This window comes from Thunnus maccoyii, chromosome 1, assembly GCF_910596095.1.
Source record: "Thunnus maccoyii chromosome 1, fThuMac1.1, whole genome shotgun sequence".
Classification (NCBI taxonomy): Eukaryota; Metazoa; Chordata; class Actinopteri; order Scombriformes; family Scombridae; genus Thunnus; species Thunnus maccoyii.
In genome coordinates, this window is record NC_056533.1 from 26,081,127 (window position 1) to 26,104,210 (window position 23,084).

General features: G+C 40.4%; 3 protein-coding genes across 12 annotated transcripts; 2 read left to right on the top strand and 1 right to left on the bottom strand.

The window, feature by feature from the left end:
- Positions 1-15: 15 nt before the first annotated feature.
- tmco3 (transmembrane and coiled-coil domains 3) lies at positions 16-20,744 on the bottom strand. 4 transcript variants are annotated; one of them, XM_042419950.1, is made up of 15 exons: positions 20,658-20,744; positions 9,197-9,330; positions 7,700-8,013; positions 7,022-7,189; positions 6,031-6,210; positions 5,684-5,884; positions 4,980-5,108; positions 4,746-4,838; positions 4,303-4,489; positions 3,763-3,880; positions 3,469-3,664; positions 3,133-3,283; positions 2,955-3,034; positions 2,722-2,871; positions 16-2,227 (listed from the first exon to the last, which is right to left on the bottom strand). In XM_042419950.1, exons 3-15 carry the CDS (start codon positions 7,955-7,957, stop codon positions 2,114-2,116), a joined length of 2,025 nt encoding a protein of 674 aa, XP_042275884.1. In that variant the 5' UTR covers positions 7,958-8,013; positions 9,197-9,330; positions 20,658-20,744; the 3' UTR covers positions 16-2,113. The 4 variants fall into 4 exon arrangements, with proteins under 4 accessions (XP_042275884.1, XP_042275892.1, XP_042275875.1 ...); XM_042419958.1 differs by lacking the exon at positions 20,658-20,744 and adding an exon at positions 11,652-11,737; XM_042419941.1 differs by lacking the exon at positions 20,658-20,744 and adding an exon at positions 10,281-10,367.
- dcun1d2b (DCN1, defective in cullin neddylation 1, domain containing 2b) lies at positions 10,426-17,004 on the top strand. Of its 7 annotated transcripts, none has more exons than XM_042419995.1 (7): positions 10,426-10,513; positions 12,421-12,637; positions 12,740-12,908; positions 13,304-13,434; positions 13,613-13,695; positions 14,016-14,112; positions 14,340-17,004. In XM_042419995.1, the coding sequence occupies exons 2-7, from the start codon at positions 12,463-12,465 to the stop codon at positions 14,417-14,419; spliced, it is 735 nt and encodes a 244-aa protein (XP_042275929.1). In that variant the 5' UTR covers positions 10,426-10,513; positions 12,421-12,462; the 3' UTR covers positions 14,420-17,004. The 7 variants fall into 7 exon arrangements, with proteins under 7 accessions (XP_042275929.1, XP_042275927.1, XP_042275928.1 ...); XM_042419993.1 differs by lacking the exon at positions 10,426-10,513 and adding an exon at positions 10,901-10,992; XM_042419994.1 differs by lacking the exon at positions 10,426-10,513 and adding an exon at positions 11,036-11,419.
- adprhl1 (ADP-ribosylhydrolase like 1) lies at positions 17,106-22,918 on the top strand. The gene is made up of 7 exons (XM_042419984.1): positions 17,106-18,860; positions 20,152-20,316; positions 20,427-20,552; positions 20,718-20,858; positions 20,999-21,126; positions 21,245-21,377; positions 21,476-22,918. Exons 1-7 carry the CDS (start codon positions 18,647-18,649, stop codon positions 21,643-21,645), a joined length of 1,077 nt encoding a protein of 358 aa, XP_042275918.1. The 5' UTR covers positions 17,106-18,646; the 3' UTR covers positions 21,646-22,918.
- The last annotated feature ends 166 nt before the right edge of the window (positions 22,919-23,084 follow it).

The window sequence follows — 23,084 nt, forward strand, 5'->3', positions numbered from 1 at the left end:
AAAAAAAACACTTAGTAAAACAGAGAAAACCTTTATTTTCATTATGTTTTAATAAATAAAAGAATTTTAAAAATGCATGTACATTTGACTGTGCATGGAAGCTTGTCATGGCCACCAACGCAAAAATGTAAACTCAAACACCCCTTCCTGTTAACATACTTCAGGAAAATATTTTAAAAAATAATATTCAACATAAAACAACATATAGCATGTAGTTACATACGTTTACATTGCACATTATGAAAGATAATACAATGACGTGTACAGCACAAGATGCTATAGAAGTGCTCACTCGCAGTGAGATCGCACTCGTCTTGGTTGTAGTGCAGTGAGGAGCGGAGCAGGCACATCAGTTCGACATTCAATGGTAACTAGTGCAAGATTTTTCTTTTTCTGTTTATGTAACATAAGCAATAAATTCTGAAAAAGTATTTTTCTGTAGTTCTTGTGAGTTGCTACATAATATAGTGTTTAATTATCTCCATTCCTCTTTTACCGATGTGCATTGTACTATGATTTTCTTAGATATGACGAGAATGAGCGTCTCTAACAATAACTAAATAAAGCTGTTTATAAGTTGTAATTGTAGTTTTTTAGGTAACACAAGAATGTGTCAGCACAGCGAAATTCACAGTATTACAATGATCGGAATTAACTATAAATATCATCTATTAAATACAACAGATAGAAGGTTTACACTTCCATCAGAGTCAGAATCTGCCACTGTGAGCAACCTATATTTGAGTTAAGTTAAATGTCAGAAGGGAAGATGGAGGCCATTTTATATAATATAAAGGTGCTTCCCTATTAAAAAACATGTATGCATACATAAAAATATAAACATTTTACTTGAAAAAGAAGAAACAACATATGGAGTTAAGTTGGATCCTCAGATTTGGTCCATGTGTTTGCTACAAGGAACACATAAATGTGAGGTTGAAAGTGCTGACAGAACTGAGTGTCAATAGAAAACAAAATTATTCATATGTCAAGGAGCTACAAATGGCAGAGAGGGAAAATATACTTTAAAATTCTCTGTTTTTCTTCTTGATGCATGAACACTTCTAAGAGACAGTGTTAAAAGCATCAGAGCTGAAGGAGTGTTTTGTGCTCCTCCACTGAACTGTCACGTAGGCGTTCTTCCGATCAAAGGATGCTTTAAAACTGGAGTGTGGGACTTTTGTCTCCCCCTTCTGGAGTAAGTAATTACAGTGGTAATTCAGTAATTACAAAACACTGTTGACGCTGTTGGCGCCTGCCCTGATCTCCCCCATCTCCAGGTGCGCTCTGTTGAGGGCAGAGGGGAAAAAAACCAGCTGGAGTCGTCAGATGAGGTAATTATCTATTCGTAGCCTATTTTCCACCACAGAAATGTTTACTTCCAGCACTTCCAGTGCATCTGCGTGGGAAATTAGTCACCTACATCAGATTTAAAAACTCTGTGTACTGTGAAATACAGAGAAATTTATCTGGGGGTGATAGGCTTAATCAATATTGTGAGAACTCGTTTGGCAAGGGCTTGAATGTAACCAACATTCATTTATATGTAAAAGTCCAGACTGCAGGTTTAAACATCAAGATTGTTGGAGTTGAGTAATGTTGTATTTTGATTGACATAACTTTAACGTGGAGCATTTTATCAAATCAGACTTTATATCTACGTCCTTTCTACAGTACATATAGATGTAAATGTGACACTGGTCAGAAACATGGATGGTCCTGGTTACAAAGGTAGTGTTTCTCTTTGCGATAAATGTGAAGGGAATGATTTAAACTGAGGAAATGTAACGGATGATACATAGAAAATTTTATCAGTGAAGCATTTTTTTCAAGAATCTCTAGATAAACTGTAGCTTATGAGATTAGTTTGCAGAGGATGCAGACACTGTTTTTCTTTCCCTCCACCGTTTCTTTCCTTCCCTTAATCAATCCAGTAATTGATCAGAAAGATTTTAGTGTCTGTCAAAGCAAGGAGGAAAGGAGGATCATTTGGTCCACGCAAGTAAAAGGCCATGTCACCATGAGTGTGTTAACATACTGTAAGGGCTTTTGTCTTCCTCTCGTCATGTTGCTGAGATCACTTTGTAACCTTTTGGCCCTGAAACCAGTCTGGTCATGTGACAGTTTTGCGTTCGGCCCGGGGAACCCATTTGTGTGTAGTAACTCTCCACAGCAGTGGTGCCAGCAGCAAACTGAGAGTGGTGACACTGAGAACCAGCAGGTACACCTGAGCAGAGAGAAACAGGCATAAAAAATAAACACTGAGAAGATAGAATCACTAGTTGTTTTTATTTCAAAAAGTCTATTATGCTTGTCTATAACTACTGTGTACAACTATTCCTAATTGAATTAATTGAAATGACCATCACTGCAACATTATAATGCATTAACACTGTAGAATGTATTTGTTATTTGGTATATTTGTTCCTGTGTACTGATGGAATAATATTTTACAAAATCCCAAGTTTAATAAAAAAAATAACCATGACAAAGAGAGCAAAAGAAAAGTTTAGAAGTTTACTTTTAGACATTTATCTTTTATTTTCTGAAACTGCTGCCAAAAAGCTAATTCATGCTCTCATCGGAGTACAGGTTTTCCTAAAATTCCACAATTATTATTGCACTATATTTGAATTATTCCAGCTCAAAGCTATAGAGGCCCAAAATACTCTTTGTCTAAAGAGTGAACTGTCAACACTTGTATGACCGGTCTACACTGACCTCTCTGGAGATGATGCCAGCCCGACGTGCACGGCTGCCCAAGACGAAGGAGAACTCGCTGACCTGCGCCAAACCAGCAGAGACAATCCACCGAATGTGTCGAGAGCTCGGAGGCAAGATCGCCGACAGCACCAGTACGGCCATCACGAACTGGGAGGAAAAAAAAAACTGAGTGAGTGGCAAACACATACAGGAGTAGATGAAAAGGAGCAAAAGAGAGAGAAATGCTGTACCTTCATAATGACGAGTGTGAGTGTCAACACCATCAGGATGGTGAGTTCATATAGCACGAATGTAGGGAACACGTGGAGACCTGCAGCATCACGCAAACACACAAAACATGTAAGTCTCAGTTTACATCATACCAAAGTGAAGCCAACATCTATCATAAATTGTCATGCCGGATCTGACCGATAGAGGCGAAGAAGATGATGGCGAGGAAATCTCTGATTGGCTCGATGCATCCTATAACCTCCGTGGTGACCATGTGACCCTGGGTGGACAGCAAAGCTCCGGCCAGGAAACAGCCCAGCTCCATAGAAACATCCAGGAACTCTGTTACCTTGAGAATCAGCGCAGCAACAATCAACACAGATTCCTCACAGGAGGTTAAATGATACTATATTGAAGTAGAAATAATAAATATTTGTAGAGAAATGCAAGAAATCTAAACAATAGAATACAGTGTGTAGAGAAAAAAATAAAGTTTTTTATCTGAGAAGAAAATATTAAAAGCAGAGTGCATACCGTCAGCATGAAAAAGACAAAAGCTGCCATCCCCAGTACCAGGATCTCCTTGTTGCCTTTGCTCTCAGCGTGCAGTTTCTTGTAATAGGGGCCGATCACGAATGATTTGAGTAGCGCACACAGCAGCAACACAGCAGCCAGAGACACCAGGACCTGACCCAGGAGATACAGCACACGCAGACTTCCAAACAGGAAGCTGCGGTGCACAGAGGGAACTACAGGTTTACGATGCTGCATGTGTGTCGTGTTTAGAGATGGAGGAAATAAAGCAAGGACAGGTGAGAGCTAACTGACCTGTCCAAGTCTCCACTCTGCGCTTGGATCAGAGTGGGCATGACCGCGATGAAGAGGCCGAGCTGAACGTCCTGCATCACTAACATCCCGAGAAGAACGCTGCTATAGTCCAGGTCACCTGTCACACACACACACAAATACAGTCATGCTACTGGCCAGTGTGTAAAGCTAATACTTGGTCTAAAAGAGTACTTCTAACATATAAAGGTTACGTGTGGTGCAATATTTGCTTTTATTAGTGTCAACTGCTCTTTAATGTAAAAGATCAGCTTACTGAAGTCAACTCTAGTGGCATCTAACTTGTAGATAGTTTTGGTTTTAGTTACCTAATCTGTCCGAATACATTTTGTATCATGAATTTTCTCATTTAGGGCTACTTTGGGTGTATGTTATGCTGTAAATATGAAAGGGAAACACCACTAATATACACTGTTCTTTTCATCTGAAACACAAAACTTGTTTTAGCGATTCCCTTACAAGCTTTGTTCCCAATATAATGTACATTTATGTTCATTAATGTACACAGGCAGACACACCAACCTTCCTTATCCCCTCTGCTCCCCCCTGCTAAGAAGCGGGACACCAGTGGAGTGCTGGACAGGGAGAGACAGGTGGAGATGAAGACAGTCTGGGTGGGTCGGATACGCAGGACTTGTCCCCACAACAAACCGCCGCCAATCATGAGCAGACTCAGGTAGCACGAACCCTGAACTGACGTCTTCCATACCTACCGACACATACACAGTATGTATACAATGTTACGAACACTTTAAAGAAGTGTGATGCTGAGATGACTCATCAAGGCAAATAATGATTACTCTCTAAAATCAGCTTTTATAAAAAAAGGTGCTTTTTAAGGTAACATTGACTTGGAACAATTGGGAATTTCCAAGAAATAATAAATACAAAGCATTTATAAATCACTTGAGTCTGAACAGTCTTAAATTTAATCCTAAATTTAAGTTCCCAGTCCTGTTGTTTACCTTTCGAAGGCGTTCAGGTGAGAACTCCAATCCCACCACAAAGAGAGTGAAGAACACTCCCAACTCCCCCAGAGTCTCCACCTGGACCATAGACTGCAATACACAGAGCCAGATAGTGACATGAACAACCAGCACAAAGAGTTAAACTAAAAACGGTACAGTCCTTTAAGTCTGTAATGCTTTAATCTGTAATGCCCACTCTGCAACCACACACACACATTCACAAACACACACCTTGATGCTGTTGAGGCCAGAAGGACCTAGCAGGACTCCACAGATGATATATCCAAACATGGGAGGAAGACCCACCAGAGTGCAAATCCAACCACAGGGCAGGGACAGCATCACCACTGATACCAAATCCTGCACATACATATCACATGAAAGGGTAAAGTTTAAAGGATTAAATTTATAATCCTTGAAAGAGGAGAGAGAGACAGATTGAGCATTGCACTCCTATAACATTGTAGGACTCACAATGAACTTTTTTTTTCAAATATACAATAATTTTCCTCCAGACCTGTTGCAGTTCCCCCTTAAGATTTTTATGAAATCAAACCTCATTTAAACCTCAAGGTAACAAACTTTCCCCTGATGTTGTGCTGAAAACTACTTAGTACAGCATGAAATCAGATCGTAATTATTAATGGTTGACTTCTTTATTAAAAACAATGTGGCTTTGTTTGGTTGCACTGTAAAAAGATACACAAGTTGCTCTTTTGTTGCTGTAGTATTAAACTGCACTTGTTGTTACCACAGTAACCACAGATGTGGCTAAATCATCATGGACTGAAATCTTCAGGATTACAACTTTAACAATATCAAAATATACTGCCCTACTCTAAGCCTTGTCAAAATTCTACAAGATTAATACAGAAGTGTGACTGGATTTGGAGTTTTTGCTTCTGGATCATAACTGAGAGTGAAGAATAACTGACCTTGATGAAATGATGGTCTGCTCTTGGCATTGTGGAATCTCGTGGCTTGGTCAGGACATATTGGTTGTTCTGCGAGTCAATGAGCATGCTCAGTCCCAGGTCATCTTCCACTTCCTTCTGCTTGGACTTGTTCTTCCTCTTCCCTCCATTCTCCTCGTCATCCTCCACTCTCAACACTGCCTCTACATTCACTCCTTTCATCTACGCAGAAAAAGCAGAGTATGGAAGGAAACACAGTTAGATGACATTTTTGTGCTGTAACTCAAGACTTTTCAATCTACAAGTGTCTGAAACAAACCGTGTCGAGTAACTTCACTCAAACCCAGTAAATGTTATTCTGTTCTGACCTGTTTGTTGTTGTCGAAGGCGTGCTCCTCGATCTCCTCCTCCAGCCGGTCTGCTGCCTTCCTGACATCTTCCAAGATCTCATCCAGCATGGACAGAGTCTTGTTCTGGGCTAGTGCGCTCTTAACAGCCTCCTGCTGGTGCTTCTCAGCGGCCACCAGCTCCACATACTCCTGCTCCTCCTGAAGCGTGAGAAAAAAAACCCAACAGACAGGTGCGTGCAAGTCAAAGACAAGGATGTACAGACATGTTAATACAGACATGTGTGATAACGTACACTCAGCTGACACACCCAGAGAATTCACATACTCACAAGACATAAAATTACACATGATATGATAAGTAGGTCAAGGAGAGGCACAAAGCATAATGAGTTGTGTGATGCACTGGAGTTTCTGCATTAGATAATGGTATTTTCTATGATAATTTTGATAATTATGACAATCAATCCTGATTGAGATATTCTGAGCTGCCAATAACAAATATTGAGGAATAAACTGAAAAAAAAAATCAACATTAAAATTTTATAATTTATTTAAAGTTGTCTATTAATGTTATTGTAAACTGTGTCTTCAGATATCAACATATAAATCATGATTTGACAAGTGTTTCAAAAATCATGTATAAAATGATCAAATTGATGTTCAATACAATGAATTGTGTTTCACTGCTTTGCATTACATCAGACAAAACTTGTAAAAACTAAAACATCTTGTCATGTTTTAATGGAAATTATCCACAGAATCATTCATTTGAATGACAGAATATTTCAATTTCCTATTTCAATTATTTCTGGGTGATAATTCAGAATCATTATCATCATGCATTCCTTGTGTTTTCCAAAATGTACATATTTCTATATATAACATGGAAAAAAAGTTATCCATACATCACTATGCTTCAATCTTTTGTCACCGAGACTGACTGAATATGCATCTGTTCCCTTTCCCCGTGCCCTCTGATGTAGTATCCATGAAACACTGCTGACCACACCTTTATAGCTGCCTCCCTGAGGGCCTCCAGCCTCTGTCTGCTGCTCTCCTTCATGTTGACCACATCCCTGTAGTCTCCCTGCAGCGCCCTCTGCAGGCTGTGCACCGCCTGGAACACCAAGTGCTCGCTCTCATTCAGCTCCTTCTGGAAAACCTCCAGAGTGTGAACCTGAAGGCAGACAGGGAGACATTAGTCAGCCATAAAGCTGCAAAATATGGGCCATCCTCTTTTACTGATGCCTGTTTACCTTCTTCTTCATTTTGAAACACATCAGAACGCTGACATGTCTTCATTACATATGGATTTGGGAACAGATAAATAGTAGCAAAATAGATCCAGATAGCATAAGTAATAAAGGAAAAACATCCACTTGCTTTGGCTTGAAATGTTATATTGTAATTTTATAGGAAGGTATGTAAACATGATCAGCTTGACTGTCTAAACAGGTCATCTCTGTGTGTGTGGGGAACCTGAGCTGTATGAGGAATCAAACATGTATTGTTATTGAGTTATTGTGCTGACAGAAATGTGTCAACTCAACACACAGACAGACAAAGACACTACCATCAAGAGTTGGACACCTTATGTCTCACACATCAGCTAGATGATGGGATATAAAATATAGCTAAAAAGTTGCAAACAAACCCCTTCATACTGATCCATCTGTGATCTACGTACCTGGAAATGCCTTTCTGGTTCTGAAAGGGCTCGGTCTTGTCCAACAGCATCAGCAGCGGCTGCCAGCTTCTTGACAACAACATTCTTTTGACGCAGGAGGCCCACCAGCCGCTTGCAGTTGCTGGCCACCCAGCTGTGGCCATGTGTGGCCCCCTTGCTCCGATAAAGCTTGATAGCATGCTGGGCTACCTGGTCCTTCTGCAGCACAGCAACTGCCCCCGCCAGGCCAAGGCACAGCAGCAAACATACAACGTGCATCCAAAACTCTGCTTCTGTCTTCACTAGGGTGTGGGGATTGATAGAGAGAAGGAGGCCTGTAAATATGAAAAGAGAGAGAAAGACAGATTATGCCAGGTAGAGGACGGTTGTTACAAAGATCAGCAGAAAAAAATGGCATAAAGATGCAAATTCTATTGTATGGATGGACTCAAAAAGTGTATTGAGAGAGAGGGGGTTGTAAATGAAGATGTCAGGAGAGTTTAAAGAATAAGTCTGGTGAAATTTTGTTTTTTTATCGTCAACAAATCCCATGAAGAGACCAACACCGACAATTAATTGATCCTACTAACAAGAATTATACTACAGACCTCCATTGTTGTCCAAAAACTTTTAAGACATCAATAAGCCACACGATTGTATTGGATGACATGTTCGATGATTACAGTGAACATGGACACTTTAAGTGATCCCACATACACCGCCTTGTGACCTTAAAAACTTGTGCACCAAATGTGTGGTTCAAAAATAGTCCTCAACAAATGTACTTTTTACTCCTGTTTGAGTCATGTTATCTAAAAACTACAGTGTTTTAGGAATATATAATTAATATAATTAATATAATTTTTAAAATGAAAACATAGGTGTAGGACTTTTCAAAGATTTTTTGAAATTCAGGAATTACTGAAAGAAGGATGAACGTATTGTTGGTTTTGGTCTTTTCTTGGAATTCATTGACAATAACAAAAATATAGAAATAAAGGACTTGTCAGCCATATCCTTTGAAGCACAGCTAGTGACGCTATTTGTCCTAAAACTGTTCCCCCCACCAAAGGCTTCATATGATGTAGTTAGGTAATGTCTTTTTATGTGGGCCACTCTCTGCTTTTGTGCACTCTGTGCTTCAATCCTAGTGCCGTCTCAAGAGAGGTTTAATCTTTAAGCAGGGTATGGTTACAGCTGAACAGCTTAAACAACAGCTGTGTATACACCTGGGCCTGTACCGCTCGCTGTTTGAGTAGCTAATAGCACCTTGTAGTCTCGTGTTAAGTGCATTTGACTTGACTGAGCACGTCACATGTACTGTATGAAATCCAGCAATGCTTGCTACTCTGCCTACATGTAATATGCTGTTACATTTCCATCTACAACTTGAATACAATTTTTGAAACTGCTTGACTGTCATCAGTGTACCCTCCCAGTCCTGCATCATGTGCTTGCTTTCACATGATCTTTTTACCACAATAGCATAATGACTGAATGATTCAAGCTGCTCCGCACCTTTGTGAGCATGAGTCAAGCCGAGTGATGTTTACTTTCCAAACTCCTCCTCTGTCTTTCTTCCAATGACTGGACTGCAGCCACTCAGCTACTGTTGGTGCAAATCAATAGCGCCACTGTTCAGAGCTTGGCTTCTGCAAAGATCATCCACACACACACAGACACACACACACAGAAATGAACTGAGTCTCTTAAATTTGGAGGAGTCTTACTACATCCATGACATCTGATGGAGCATTTTTTGATAGGGTGCAAATGCAATTTTAGGAACTGCAAAAGAAAACTCTAACATGCTTCCTTACACTTCTGCTTCTTCTCACCTTTAACAGTCTGCTCTTTAGCCAAAAGGCAGCTGTAAAGCACTTGAAGTATTCACAGAATTTACTACAAGTAAACGTAGCAATACCACACTATAAAAATACTCCATTACAAGTAAAAGTCTTGCAATCAAACTTAAGTAATAGTGCAGACGTATTACAAACAAAATAAAATAACCAATTATGCAGAATGGCTGCTGCCATCATTAACATGTTGCTGGTACTTTAATGCTGTAGTCAATTTGGGTGGAGCTCATTTAACTACTACATATAATGTGCGGTTTAATCTTTAACAATGCATATTTTCTAAACTGGTTATTTGTTCAGTATGTAAAAGCACAAGCTAATGAGTAACTAGTAACCATAGCTGTTAATGTAGTTAAGTAAAAAGTGCATAGTAGAGTAGAAGTAGCCTGTAATGGAAATACTTATGTAAAGTAAATGTACTTAGTTGCTTTCCACCACTGCTCTGATTGTCATTATTAGTTATCTAAAATCAGAGGGTTGTTGTATACTGTCAATTAATGCAATTTTTAAAATAAATACTCACAGATCATTACCAAACATGTAGACACAATGTAAATAAGAAAAACATACAATGAACATTTAAGAAAGCTATTGCCTACCATCATACAAAGCTGAACATACACCAGGACAGGGGGAAATCATTCATTTGATCAATATCCCAAACACATAACATCACATACAGTATGACTCATTTCACTTCATCAATGCAAACAGATAAATGAACAAAGGCTTACAGCTACCTGCGAAATATCAGCACTGTGCTGGCTCTCAACTCCACTCCACGACTGAAGAAGAAGGGAACAATCGGGCTGTTGTACCGACACCCCTCCTCCCTTTGCCACATAGCTGAAGCCAGCGTCGATGCAGGCGTTTACCGATTTACTTGGCAAACAACTTCATGTTTACTTCGACCTCCAGCCGTCGGGAACATTGTTCGTGCTAACGAAAGCAAGGCCAACGTTTCTTCGTCCAGGTACGTACGATATTGCAGTTGCCGATGATAATGAACCTCGAATTTCAAGTTTGATCCGTTTTTTTTAAATCAGCATGTATAAAGTTCAACCTGTTTTGTAACAGCCTCAAATTCCTCCGAGCTGTCAGACCAGCTCCAGCCAGCTGAGTCCACACTCACTCACCGTGACACAACACCCGAGCTAACAGAACTTCGCTAACATTAGCGAAACAGCCGCCGTTAACGTTAATAACAGCAACTTTTTTGGAAACGTTTCATCAAGACTTGTTAAAATGAAACGTCAACACAAACTGCAGCTGAAATAAAACAACTGCTGCGCTGTTTTCTAAATATAATCGCGTCGCTATAACTTTGATCCATCTCAACATTACTTCCGAAACACCTTTATCTGCTTTGATATGGGAGTTGTAGTTTTCAGATGTTTTTGTTTTTCCAGCCCGACCGTAGTAGTGAACTCAACTTTTGACAGTTCTTTTCAGGTAAATTTCACTTTGACACGTCTTAACGGTTGTTTGACGCCATACAATATTATTTAAAAACAACAATGCAACTTCAATAGTTTCGAAACGGAGTTTTTAACGCCTGGCCTTGCTCAAAACCTGTACTTATCATATGGTAACATCATAGTTTCCACAAGTTGTGACCTTTTTCCTTTCACTGGGTCTCAGTAACCAGCAATTTAATAACCAACAAGTAAATATTTTTCCGAAATAGTTGCCTGTTAAAGCTCGCGTATCAATTAACGTTGAGCTGAAGATATCCAAATTACAGGGCCTGTGGGATTGCATTGCTTCAGAACTACAATTCCCATGAACACATTGCCCTCACAGTAGCGCAGTTCTTTTCACGCATGCGCAACAGGGGTAATTGGATATCAAGTTGGCCAAAACAGCGGGTGATAAAATGGTAGGTAAAATTTGAAAATGAGAAACCAGGACAATTGTTTAGACCCGTTCAACAAGTGCAAATACCGATAATGGCTGTGATGTACGTTACGGGGACACACCGACACGGGGGAGCGGGGTGTCCTCAGCCAAGTGTCGCATTGTCAGGGTGATGTGTGTCGGGAATATGAGGGAAATGGAAGGTCAGTTGTTGGTATATTTGGAGATCCGACACCCGCACTTGCGACACGTACCCTTCCCTTTTTGGTAGCTTGCTGCCCGTGCTGCTGCCCCCGGGTCAGGAGAGAGTCTGCAGGATCAAACGCCCCTTCCCCGGGAAAACTGGGTCGCCAAACACTGGCCTGTCACGGTGAATTTGCTGTTTGATCATCGGGTGGGTCAGGTCTGCAGTTCTGCAAAGACGTGCAATCGATGACCTTCGAGGTTGAATTAACACGGCGAGGTATTTTTTTTTGCAATGCAACGGAACCTTGCGGTGGTGCATTTGCAAGGGGTAATGCTGTCATTACCTTTCAATGCACTTGCACTATAACGGTTGTTGCACGCGTGGTATGAGTCTTTTCCTTTCTAACTGTATGCACGCATACCAGTCCCAGCACTTCAAGTATTGAAGTGCACATAGATTAGTCACAGCAACACATTTCCAGTCCGGTTTCTAATGGAAATTCAGGTTTTAATGGAAATAAAACCTTTGCACTTTTTAAATCAAATGTTTAAAAAGTTCTGGCTGCGTGTGTGTTTGTTCAAGTGCAGTCCCAACATCACATGGCACAAGGCTGAAGTACCAGCCGGGCAAAGGGGGCACTTGTCCTGATTTGTTTGGTATTATGCACCTCTAAAGCATAATAAAGACTGAAATAATGAAGGCCTTAAGGTGGCTTTTGCATTTTGCATTGGGGGGGCTCAATAGGGGGCCCAGTTTATTTCTCTCTAGCCCAAAGTAGGTGACTCCACCCTGCATTTACCTGTGTTCCTGTACACCTATGTGGATTTGTCTTACAGCACAAGTTGAAGTCATCGCAGAAGGACAAGGTTCGGCAGTTCATGTCCTTCACGCAGGCGGGGGAGAGGACAGCTGTGTACTGCCTGACGCAGAATGACTGGAAACTAGAAGTCGCCACAGACAACTACTTCCAGAATCCAGAACTCTACTACAAAGAATCCATGAAAACCTCAGTAGACCGCAAGAAGCTGGAACAGCTCTACAACCGATACAAAGGTAAGCGTTGGGGATCAACCACTAGAGTTTTAATGCTCGTGCTTATCAGGACTGTCTGCTCACGTTGTTTTTGCTCACTTTTCTTCGCTGTCTTTTTTGCAGACCCTCAGGATGAGAACAAGATAGGCATTGATGGGATCCAGCAGTTCTGTGATGACCTGACCCTGGACCCGGCTAGCATGAGCATACTGGTGGTAGCATGGAAGTTCAGAGCAGCCACGCAGTGCGAGTTCAGCAGGAAAGAGTTCCTGGATGGCATGTCAGAACTAGGGTGAGCGATATGCTTGTGTTATGTAGTGCACAAATCCCACACGAATGTTTAACATTAAATACATGGTTCATTCGAATGTAATCACAGGTAGTTGTGCCACTGAATTATTTACAAGGATATACAATATTAAAGACACATTAGGGATACGATTATGAAAATGTGTTTTTAAATAGTATAAGGCTGTATAAGTTCTTTGCAGAAATAGTTTGTGATATGAGCAAAGTATGTTGAATGTCAAACTGCATTTTTTTGTTGAATAAATGTTTTTTATTTATTTATAAAGTTGACTTGTTGATCAGAAACCTCTGATTTAGACTTAATGGACGTTTTACATGTGCTGTTCTTATGATTTTTGGAAGTCTGATAATGTTGTCTGTCTCCAATGTGTCCTCCAGCTGTGACAGTCCTGAAAAACTTAAGGCAATCCTTCCCAGACTAGAGCAGGAGCTGAAAGACACAGGGAAGTTCAAAGACTTCTACCAATTTACCTTCAATTTTGCCAAGAATCCCGGGCAGAAAGGCTTAGGTAAGTAAGCCTAAGAACCAAACATGTAGTAAAAGTAAAGCTTGTCACTTTTGGTTTTTACAGATTTCCACCAAAAAGTACCCAGATGTTTTCAAAGGTTAAGTCAAACTGATATTCACCTGGATTTTATTCAGAAAATTAAAAAAAAAAAAAAATCGTATTCTTCATTTTGTCCTAGATTTAGAGATGGCTGTGGCTTACTGGAATCTAGTTCTCACAGGTCGCTTCAAGTTCTTGGATCTGTGGAACCGCTTCCTGCTGGTGAGTGTAGAAAGTTTTTGTTACACAAGTTTTGTTTTCACCCAATAATTTATTTTTTGTGTGTCAGCAGGATTCTATTTTGTGCATATTTTGTCCGTCTCATTTACAGGTGAAGAGGAGCAAAACTATTAGAATTATAAACTATTAGTCCACTCAACACTGCTCTGGCAGTTTCAACAATTAAATGCTATAAGAAGTCTTAAGGTTGTATTAAATATAGTTCTGTTGTATTACATAGATGTTTAATGTACAGGAGATTGTTTTTTTTCTAATCACTCTGTTCAACTCTCACTGTATTCTTGTTACTGTGTTGCATTCAGGAACATCACAAGCGGTCAATCCCCAAGGACACATGGAACCTCCTTCTGGACTTTGGCAATATGATTGCAGACGACATGTCAAACTATGATGAAGAAGGTGAGCTTATTAAAGCCATCAGGATAAATGCGATCCATGGCACGGTCCATGAGTATACGGTTGAGTGATTTAATTTAAATGTTGAAAGCCAAACAAATTAAAATGCATGCAGATATCCCAGTATGACTTTGATTAACTCAGACTACAGCAGGTGTGATTCACCTAATCAGAGTAAAGTCTTACTGCTTTTTAAGGTGATTTTGTAAATATGTTCATTATCTCCTCAGGGGCGTGGCCTGTCCTAATAGATGACTTTGTGGAGTTTGCTCGGCCAATCGTGACAGGGAGCAAGCGCAACATGACATAGTGTTTGTCCCAGCTTCATGCAATGAATGGAGTTTGTGTTTCTCCCACTTTTCTTTTTCTGAATGAGGATTTTTTTATACAAATGAGCCAAAAAGAGACTTTATCCCAATAAGCCTGTCTGCAAATTGTCGTCCAGAATGTTCTTCCAACTGCATCCAATGCCTTGGTTGGGAGTGACCTGGAACACCAGTTCAAAGAGGAAAACTGGGCTGAGATTTTTTTTTTTTTTTTTTTGGTTGACTGCAAATGGACCGGCAAGGACAGACTTTTGGATTGCAATATGGAAATTATGGTTACCCTGATACTTGTCACTTATGGGCAAATAACCATTGGGTGTGGCTTTTGAACTGCTGCTGTGGACATGGCTCACTAACCTGCACCTTTGGCACAATGAGGAAGGACAGTAACAGTGAGCTGTCAGCACACACAGAGGATTAAGTTATAGATGCAGTAGGATGTGGCCTCTTGCCTTGTCAATGAATGGAACAGTATGTTAAAAAATCTGCATGTTATTGTCAGCTAGCGTGAAGCGGTGCCATGGACGTTGAGGAGGAAAAATATAATCTACATGATTTTCACTGAGACTGCGAATGTGTAGCTCTCTGACAATCACACTGAGAGCAGAGGAAAAGGTGTGCTTGGTTGTCATTGTATGTATGTATGTGTGTGTGTGTGTTTGTTTTGAGGGGTTAAACATTTAGCCTCTTTTACAATACAAAGCTAAATATTTTAATTTGGTTTTATTACAATGTGAATTTAAGAAATTCTGATTCACCTTTAATGAGCGACAGTGAAAAGTTCGGATCAGAGTCTTGTACTCTGACTGAGAATGGGACAGAGCAGCATGCTTTCTGAGCTCAGCACCAGCACTACTGTTACAGTAAAGTACTGTACTCATAGGAGTAAGAATAGATACGCTTTTAGAAGAACGAAAATGTATAACTGAGAAAACAGGTAATTACATTTATAATCATGATTAGTACCTGAATCATATAGGATCCTCATTTTTAAAATGCTACCGTGTTTTATTTTTGGTTGACTTTAGTTTTGCAGTGTGTAAACTGCTGTACACAAAGAGGAAACTGACTGGCACGTTGACTGTTTTTTTTTTTTTTTTTAATATTATTATTATCCAGGTGATGATGACTTGCCAACTCTACAAACTGCACTGATTTAAACTTTTTCTGTTTTAGGTCTTTCTTTCAGACAGCACTGTATACAGCTACCGAGCTATTCAGTTTATATGACAGTAGGTTTCAGTTACATGCGAGAATTTTAACATCCACATCCCAGCCAAGAGTATTTTAACTGTTTGTTTACACAGTTTGAGGTTTTAATTTGATGCTTTTCATGGATAAGCAACTGTTATGCTATGGTGGCATGTAAACACACCATTTAACTATTACACAGAGGAGCATGTCACACTCATAGAGCACTGCTTGTGCTGCCATCTAGGGGTGGCTATGCGGTACAGCACCTCTCAATGTACTATCCAACACTACATCACAGCTGGATATAGTGAAAAGTACAGCAGACCACACCTGACTAAATCCAGCTGGGATGATAGGTGTAGCCAGAAGATTTGAGCCTTCCAACCAGTAGAGGTCAATTTACTCATTAAGCATATTTATAAACACATTAACAACGCTATATATGCTAAATGCATCCCTCTAAAGAGTGTGACAGAAAATGGCGCTCAGGTACGAGTCATCCTTTCCCAGTGAACATCAGGCAGCTTCCTGCGCTCATGTCAGTAATCATCATGTTTTATGGTCTAAACCGCAACCAGCAAGGCTGATCTTGCCCTGCCAATGATAACACGTACGCCATATGTTGAAATAAGGATGGCTTATTTCCCTGCACTAAATTGCTCTGCCCTGTCAACAGCTCACTATGGGGGAAATAATTGCCTTTTATTTCCATTAGTTTGGAAAACTTGAGTTTAAGTTCTCATATTTATGTATGTGTAAGTCAGTCCAAAACTAAAGTGGTGTGCATGAATGTTGTATTTTAAGAGGTTGAGGCAAATGAGGCATAATTAATTCATTTACATTATGCCTTCGGTCCTTGATTGAAGGCAAATGCAAAGAAAGCAGCTTCATCATGACTTAAAACACAAGGATACACCGTATTGTTCATCTTCTAAACTAAACATAAAGTGTATTATGTTTTTGTTCACTGACATATGCCATATTAAGTGTTTTTGACAGTACCATGTTGTATGTGCACAATCCTGTGTTACAGCACAAGCTTGTTCACACACTTATCATGGAACAAGGCAGATGGTCTGAAATCATCTTCCAGCTGATTGTTGTTGACTTCATGACATGACACTGTCTGTGGCCCTGGAGCAGGAAAATGTGACATTCTTTAGTATGCTAGAGTGGTACATTCGGTACGTTTTTTTTTTTGTTGTTGTTGTCAAATGTGTGATCAACTGTTTTTGGTCATGCGCATCATTCTATCAAAACAGTATTATTTTTCCTGGCGAGGAAACAGGTATTGACAGAATATTATGTTTTGTCACAGGAGCATACAGTGCATTGGTTTCTTAAAAAGGTTGTCAATAAAGCATGTTGTTTTTAACAGTCTTGTAAAAATGTATTTCTATCTACCAAATACAGCAGTTAGTTCTGACAAAAAGTTTATGTTGTCAGAAACAAACTGACCTGTCAAATGGTTATAGACAGTGAATACAAATGTGTGTTAAGCATCACTTTTATTTTGATGCTGGTCAGCAAGTGTGTATTTCTAGGGTTAGGTGAAATGGTTAAAATCAGTATCTGAAATTGGTATGAATCATTTAATGGCAACTGTGCAAAATCATCTATAAAACAAATCAATCTGATGTCCAGTGCAGTCACCTGTAATACACAGTTACACATTACATTTTGTATATCAAACAAAAACTTCAGTGACTTCAGTTAAGTTACAATTTGCTTTGACTTGAATAACAATATTCTGTAAAACAATAACATGATAAGATCACGTTATGATCCACTGAAAGTTGGTCAACATTAAAACTGAACCATCATGCAGCCCTACTGGATGTGGTATTATGCTCTATACATAAGTGGGTTTTTATAATTGTGCCCAAGTAAGGCCTCAGAGTCTGCTTCTTTTTTTATCCAAGCCTAACATGACCTTTTTTTTTAAAAGATGCAAAATAAATAGCAAGTATTATTGGAATAAAAATATCCTGCATATTCCTGAGAGCCCCTGCCCTACAGTGTGTGTTTGAGAGTGTATGTAAAACGACAGCTTGGTAACAGTTGTCCCTTATCAGGTTGCATTCCTGCTGCATATCATCATCACCATTGGCTCTTCTGGTAATACTTTCTCGCCTGTTACTATGAGTATGTTTAGGGATACAATCACCAACAGACAAATGGAAATAATGAAAGATGTGAGGAAAAAAAAGATTATGGTAGTTTGCAGGACTCAAAAGAGGCAAAATCAAGGCATTAGGTCAAGATGAGAATTCAAGAAACTGAAGTGGGCAGAAACTCTTGGATACAGTTCACATAACTGTAGAGATTAGCTGATGTCGAGGAGGCAGACGAACAGAGTTGGGGGGCATCAGTTGGGATGATGCTCCATTCTTACCCTCCTCCCAAGGGATGGATGGGATGTCAACAAGGTCTGGCACAAGCTGACAAGCTTGCACTCCGGCCCAGCAGTACATTAGCATCTCTTCCAGCGTGTCCAGCCCCCATTGCCACTCCACATCCAGCCCTGGAGCTTTTAGGCTATGGAGCCATGGGGATTGCCTTTTTAGGAGACACCTGATCACAGCTGAACTCACCGCCGCCCAACACAAAGAAGCTGCGGCTGATAACATGATGCTGTCATGTGAGTGCCCACCCTTGATACAAGAGGGTACATGTTTGCGTGTGAGACTAGAAGAGAGCTCTGAGGGTGGGAACTGAGTAGAGCTATTATGCACAGTTGAAGAGAGAGGTCTGAGGTTGCTTCACAGCAAGCAGAAATCTCAGCAACAGCGTGATCACCGGAGAGGCTGTTTGAAGTTCTTCAGGATGTTTGGGGGGAAGAGATTTTGCTCTGTTTCTATTGTTCTGTGTTTGGGAGTCCTCTGAGGTGGTTAAGAAGACTGAAATCTTGGCATTTGTCCGTGCCTGACTCATTCAAGAGAAGATCTTGTGGTCCTGATTATCTGGGTGGAGTGATTTTTGTCCTGATTATTGTCTGAAGAGCAGAGCCCAGTATCATGGAGAAATTCAAGGCAGCCATGGTTCTGGGTGGTGTTGGTGATGCCTTAGGCTACAGAAAGGGCCACTGGGAAGACTGCATTTCAGGCAGGAAGATCCAAGAGGAACTGGCCTCTCTTGGAGGTCTGGGGGCCATAAAACTGGACCCTGATAACTGGCCCCTGAGTGATGCAACGCTGATGCACATGACCACAGCAGAGGCACTTATAACAGGTATGTTCAGGATTGATGTTGAGAAGAGTGACAAAGATGGTTTATTACCTGCTAAGAGGACGATTTGAGAACTGAAATCATTGCAAGATTATACACTAACTTGATCTCATTCTTCTTGTCTTAAATATTTAATATCAGTGTTTACATTGCACATATATATTAAAATTTAACTTCACAAATAACCTCAAACCCTAAACACAACATCAGACTGGTCCAGCTGAGCTTTTGATCCTTCTTCATTTAGAAGGACCAGAATAGCTTCTTCTATACAGTCAGTGGAAGCTGCTAATCACTCACTGGCAGAAATTCTGAATGAAAAATAAGCTGCTGACATATCATAATCCCTCCCTGCATCCAGTCATCAAAGTTGAAATCTCAGTAGAAACCTCAATATGAATTCCCTCACCCTAATGCCATTTTAAGCCCCCCCCCCAGTATGGCCAGGAGTTGCCAGGACAGAGTCCAAAATAGAATACTTTAATACAGAACAATAGCTGGTCAGATTCTTCCATAATCTACCTGTATCATATTTGGCCCGTGCCATATTTGACAGTGGCCCTGTAAAATGGTGATGACATACTTTGAGATTAGGAAGCCCTATTTAGCCACATTCCAGCATGCCTGCACATATATACACTTGCACACACACACAGCAGCCAGCCAAAAACATCACGGTGGAATAAATGTTGTTAATGTCAGTTTGCTTTGTCAATCTTCTGAGCGGCATACAGAGGTCCAGAGAACATATTTTTCCTGTGTGTCAAATGTTAATAGAGAAATTTAAAAAATACTGTATTTGGCTCCCACAACAATTTGGCTCCTCTGGTAAAATATAGAAAAAATGCACAATCATTGTTGTCTGGAGAAGGACTAGAAAACACACATTCAAAGATAGATTGACAGTCATAGATTGACAATCCTCCCTCATCCTCTGTGTAACAGTATCTATACCAAAGTTGAATCAAGGGGCTGAAAGTCCCTGTCTTTCATCAAAGTCCTAGACCACTAAATTAGAAGTGATGCTTCTTTGTCAACACAGGCTCACCCTCTCTCTCACATACGGGACACACATAAACAAAATTCTAGCAGGCTGGCTGTGGGCTCTGCTCGTGGATCCCTGTTGACCTCATGGTGTGTGGAAGTGACTCCACTTGCTCCACAGGCATGCTGGTCCTAATCTGTGGTGTGGCAGGCTGAGGCTAAACTTAGCCCACCACTGCACCACTCATTTCGCCTTTGCATGCCAATCATGAATGACTCTTAGTCACTGTATATGTGTGTGCTTGTCCAGATTACTGGTGTCTGGAGGACCTATACCGGGAGCTGGTACGTCTCTATGTGGAAGCCATGGTGTCTCTCCAGGGCAGAGCCCCTGATCCTGTCACAGTGGAGACCTGTGTTCACCTCAAACCTCACAACTTCCTGTTAGCCTGGCATACTCCCTTCAATGAAAAAGGTCTTTAGAGATTTTGGAAACTTCTCTCCAATCAGTTTTATATTTTATGAGTGCTACAAAACTACAGTTTATAAAAATATGCATATGGATGTGTGCATGTGTCTGTCCAGGGTCTGGGTTCGGGGCAGCTGCTAAGGCCATGTGTGTAGGTATGAGATACTGGCAACCTGAGAGGCTAGACAACCTGGTGGAAGTTGGCATTGAGATTGGCAGAATGACCCACAACCATCCAACAGGTGATGTTATCTTGCACCCACAGGCTGATTTTTGTGCTGCTGATAAACTCTTGAATCATGTCTCTGATTACATTCTACCTACAAGAATGTAATTTTAGTACTTACTGAATTGGTGAGTTTGAGTTTCACTGGCATAGTCACTTAAGATGTCATTCCGGGCTTCAGGCTTCCTGGGCTCCCTGACATCGGCGCTGTTTGCATCCTATGCGATCCAGGGGAAACCTCTTGTGACTTGGGGCCGTGAGCTCATGAAGGTCATCCCTCGAGCTGAGGAATACTGCAAGAAGACCATACGACACATGGCAGGTCAGATTGTCTCTCTTTCTGTTAGTGTGCAAGAGGCACATCATTTTACAGTTTTTAATCCAGGTGAACTGACACTTCTATCTAAAATACATAACAAAATGAGTCAATGAATGAATCTGTAATTGTGCATTTCCTTGCAGAGTATCAGGAAAACTGGTTCTACTTTGAGGCAAAGTGGCAGTTTTACCTGGAAGAGAGAGAGATAGAGAAGGAAGGACAGAATAAACCTTCGTTCCCTGATCGCTATGATGCTGAGGAGACAGACAAGGTAAGTCCCGCCTCTCTGACAACACACATACAAAGAAAAGTTTCACTTCAGATTTTCATGTGAACACAGTTCCTGACAGGAACAGTGTACTCCTGTCTGTACTTATGTTTCCACACAGATGTATAAGCGCTGGAGCTCAGAGGGACGTGCAGGCCGGAGGGGACATGATGCCCCCATGATAGCCTACGACGCTCTTTTGGCTGCAGGGAGCGACTGGGCTGAACTGTGTAAACGAGGCATTTTTCATGGAGGTGAGAACTGTAGCATTCTGTACCTGCAGACATTTTAAAACACAGACAGATTTAACACATGGCCTGCTCACTGTGACTCCTCTTCTCTGTTGTTTTAGGTGAAAGTGAAGCCACAGGCCTGATTGCAGGTTGTCTCTATGGCCTCATGCACGGCTTGAGCCAGGTTCCTCGGAACTTGTACCAGGATTTGGACAAAAGAGAGCGCCTGGAGGAGCTTGGAGAGGCGCTTTACAAGGCAGCATCTGCAGAGAAGTGCATAGACAAGTAATCCTGCTCCTTCACTGGCCCGAACTCTGCTGGCTATCAGAAGAACTGCACATGACTTTAAACTGCTTTCCTCTGCCCCACGCTACCCTCTAGTCCGCCTTGGCAGTATCTCAGTAGTCTTAAGTGGCATCCTGTCCTCTCCTCACCTCTCTTGTCCTTCTCTGCTTGATTTTGCTGTCCACTATCCACAGATCTGTCACGAATCAGAAAAGTTAAAGCACCTCTCACTGTAGTTGTGAGGCGGGGAAACATGAAAAGGGCGACAATTTAGGGTGTTGAGTTTCATGAATACTTTTCTACAAGATCATCTCTCTGGTCCAACATCTGGAATCAGTCTCATCTACATACTGCATATCTCATATATGACTTTTAAGCCTACTGAATGCTCCAATATCATGCCTCTATTAAATTCAAATGACAGAACTGTGGGGAAAAGTTAACTTTTACAGCTTTAAGTAAACTAAGACTTGTAGATAATTACAACCAGAAGATAATTTCCTTCTCTGACATTTTCCCTTTTAAAAGCTAACCTGTATTAACATTAAGCACATAGAAACATTGTGTCCTGGACTATCAAATTCATCAAAATCTGCATAAAATTGTGTAAATTTTATCTACTGTGGGTTTTGACAAAGCCTAAATGAAAATATTACTTGAATCTAAAGGCATGTCATAAAATCTATACTTTTAAATTAAGATTGAACCTATTTATCTTTAGCTTATCAATGCATGTAAGATATGGTTGAAATTCTGTAATGATGTAACTTTTGTGCAAAACAGCTGCAGAGAGTTGCAGAATAGTAATTATGTTTTCATATGATTTATTGTTATTTGAATTGTGATTCCCTTATCAGGTATAGATTGTGAAAGCACCATTACATGGTGAATATTAATATGAAGTGAACATTAAAATGGAGTCAGATATATATCACGCATGCAGTCCCTGTCTCTATCTTAACAGCAGTTATTTTGATGGACAGCTTTTCTTATCTTAGTTTTCTACCAGATTTCCTCTTCTTGTTACCCAAACCCATTCAACAATCCCCTGAACTAATCAGCTATAACAAGTCGACACTGCTAGAACTCTTCAAGTCCAAACATTGATCACTTTGCAGCAGGGGTGGAATGGCTACTAAAATATTGAGTTCCATTTGAACTGAAACTTCTGTATTTTGTTGAAGTAAAAGTACAAAACTAGTCCTTTTGGAAATTTCTTGGAGTGTCCTTGGGAGACCTTTTGGTATGGTCATTGTGAAAAGGCCACATACAGTATGCTTTATCAACCAAACCGTTTTCAATTTAATTAAGAGATAATGACAGTTTTTCTCTTTTTCATTTTGACCTCCAGTACCAGTCAAAAGTTTGGACACACTTTCTCATTCAAGTGAATAGAAAAAAGTGTCCAAACTTTTTACTGGTACTGTGTATAGGTAAAAGAGA

What these genes read in the sequence shown, in the direction of transcription:
- tmco3 (XM_042419950.1), bottom strand. Translation starts at nt 7,957, where the DNA reads ATGCACGTTGTATGTTTGCTGCTGTGCCTTGGCCTGGCGGGGGCAGTT. An exon ending in TCAGGGAGGCAGCTATAAAG is followed by an intron (nt 6,211 to 7,021) that starts GTGTGGTCAGCA and finishes CTCACGCTTCAG; the next exon opens with GAGGAGCAGGAGTATGTGGA. An exon ending in CTGGCCTCAACAGCATCAAG is followed by an intron (nt 4,839 to 4,979) that starts GTGTGTGTTTGT and finishes TGTGTATTGCAG; the next exon opens with TCTATGGTCCAGGTGGAGAC.
- dcun1d2b (XM_042419993.1), top strand. Translation starts at nt 10,912, where the DNA reads ATGGGAGTTGTAGTTTTCAGATGTTTTTGTTTTTCCAGCCCGACCGTA. An exon ending in CTTTTGACAGTTCTTTTCAG is followed by an intron (nt 10,993 to 12,420) that starts GTAAATTTCACT and finishes TTTGTCTTACAG; the next exon opens with CACAAGTTGAAGTCATCGCA. An exon ending in TGTGGAACCGCTTCCTGCTG is followed by an intron (nt 13,696 to 14,015) that starts GTGAGTGTAGAA and finishes TGTTGCATTCAG; the next exon opens with GAACATCACAAGCGGTCAAT.
- adprhl1 (XM_042419984.1), top strand. Translation starts at nt 18,647, where the DNA reads ATGGAGAAATTCAAGGCAGCCATGGTTCTGGGTGGTGTTGGTGATGCC. An exon ending in GACCATACGACACATGGCAG is followed by an intron (nt 20,859 to 20,998) that starts GTCAGATTGTCT and finishes ATTTCCTTGCAG; the next exon opens with AGTATCAGGAAAACTGGTTC. An exon ending in ACGAGGCATTTTTCATGGAG is followed by an intron (nt 21,378 to 21,475) that starts GTGAGAACTGTA and finishes CTGTTGTTTTAG; the next exon opens with GTGAAAGTGAAGCCACAGGC.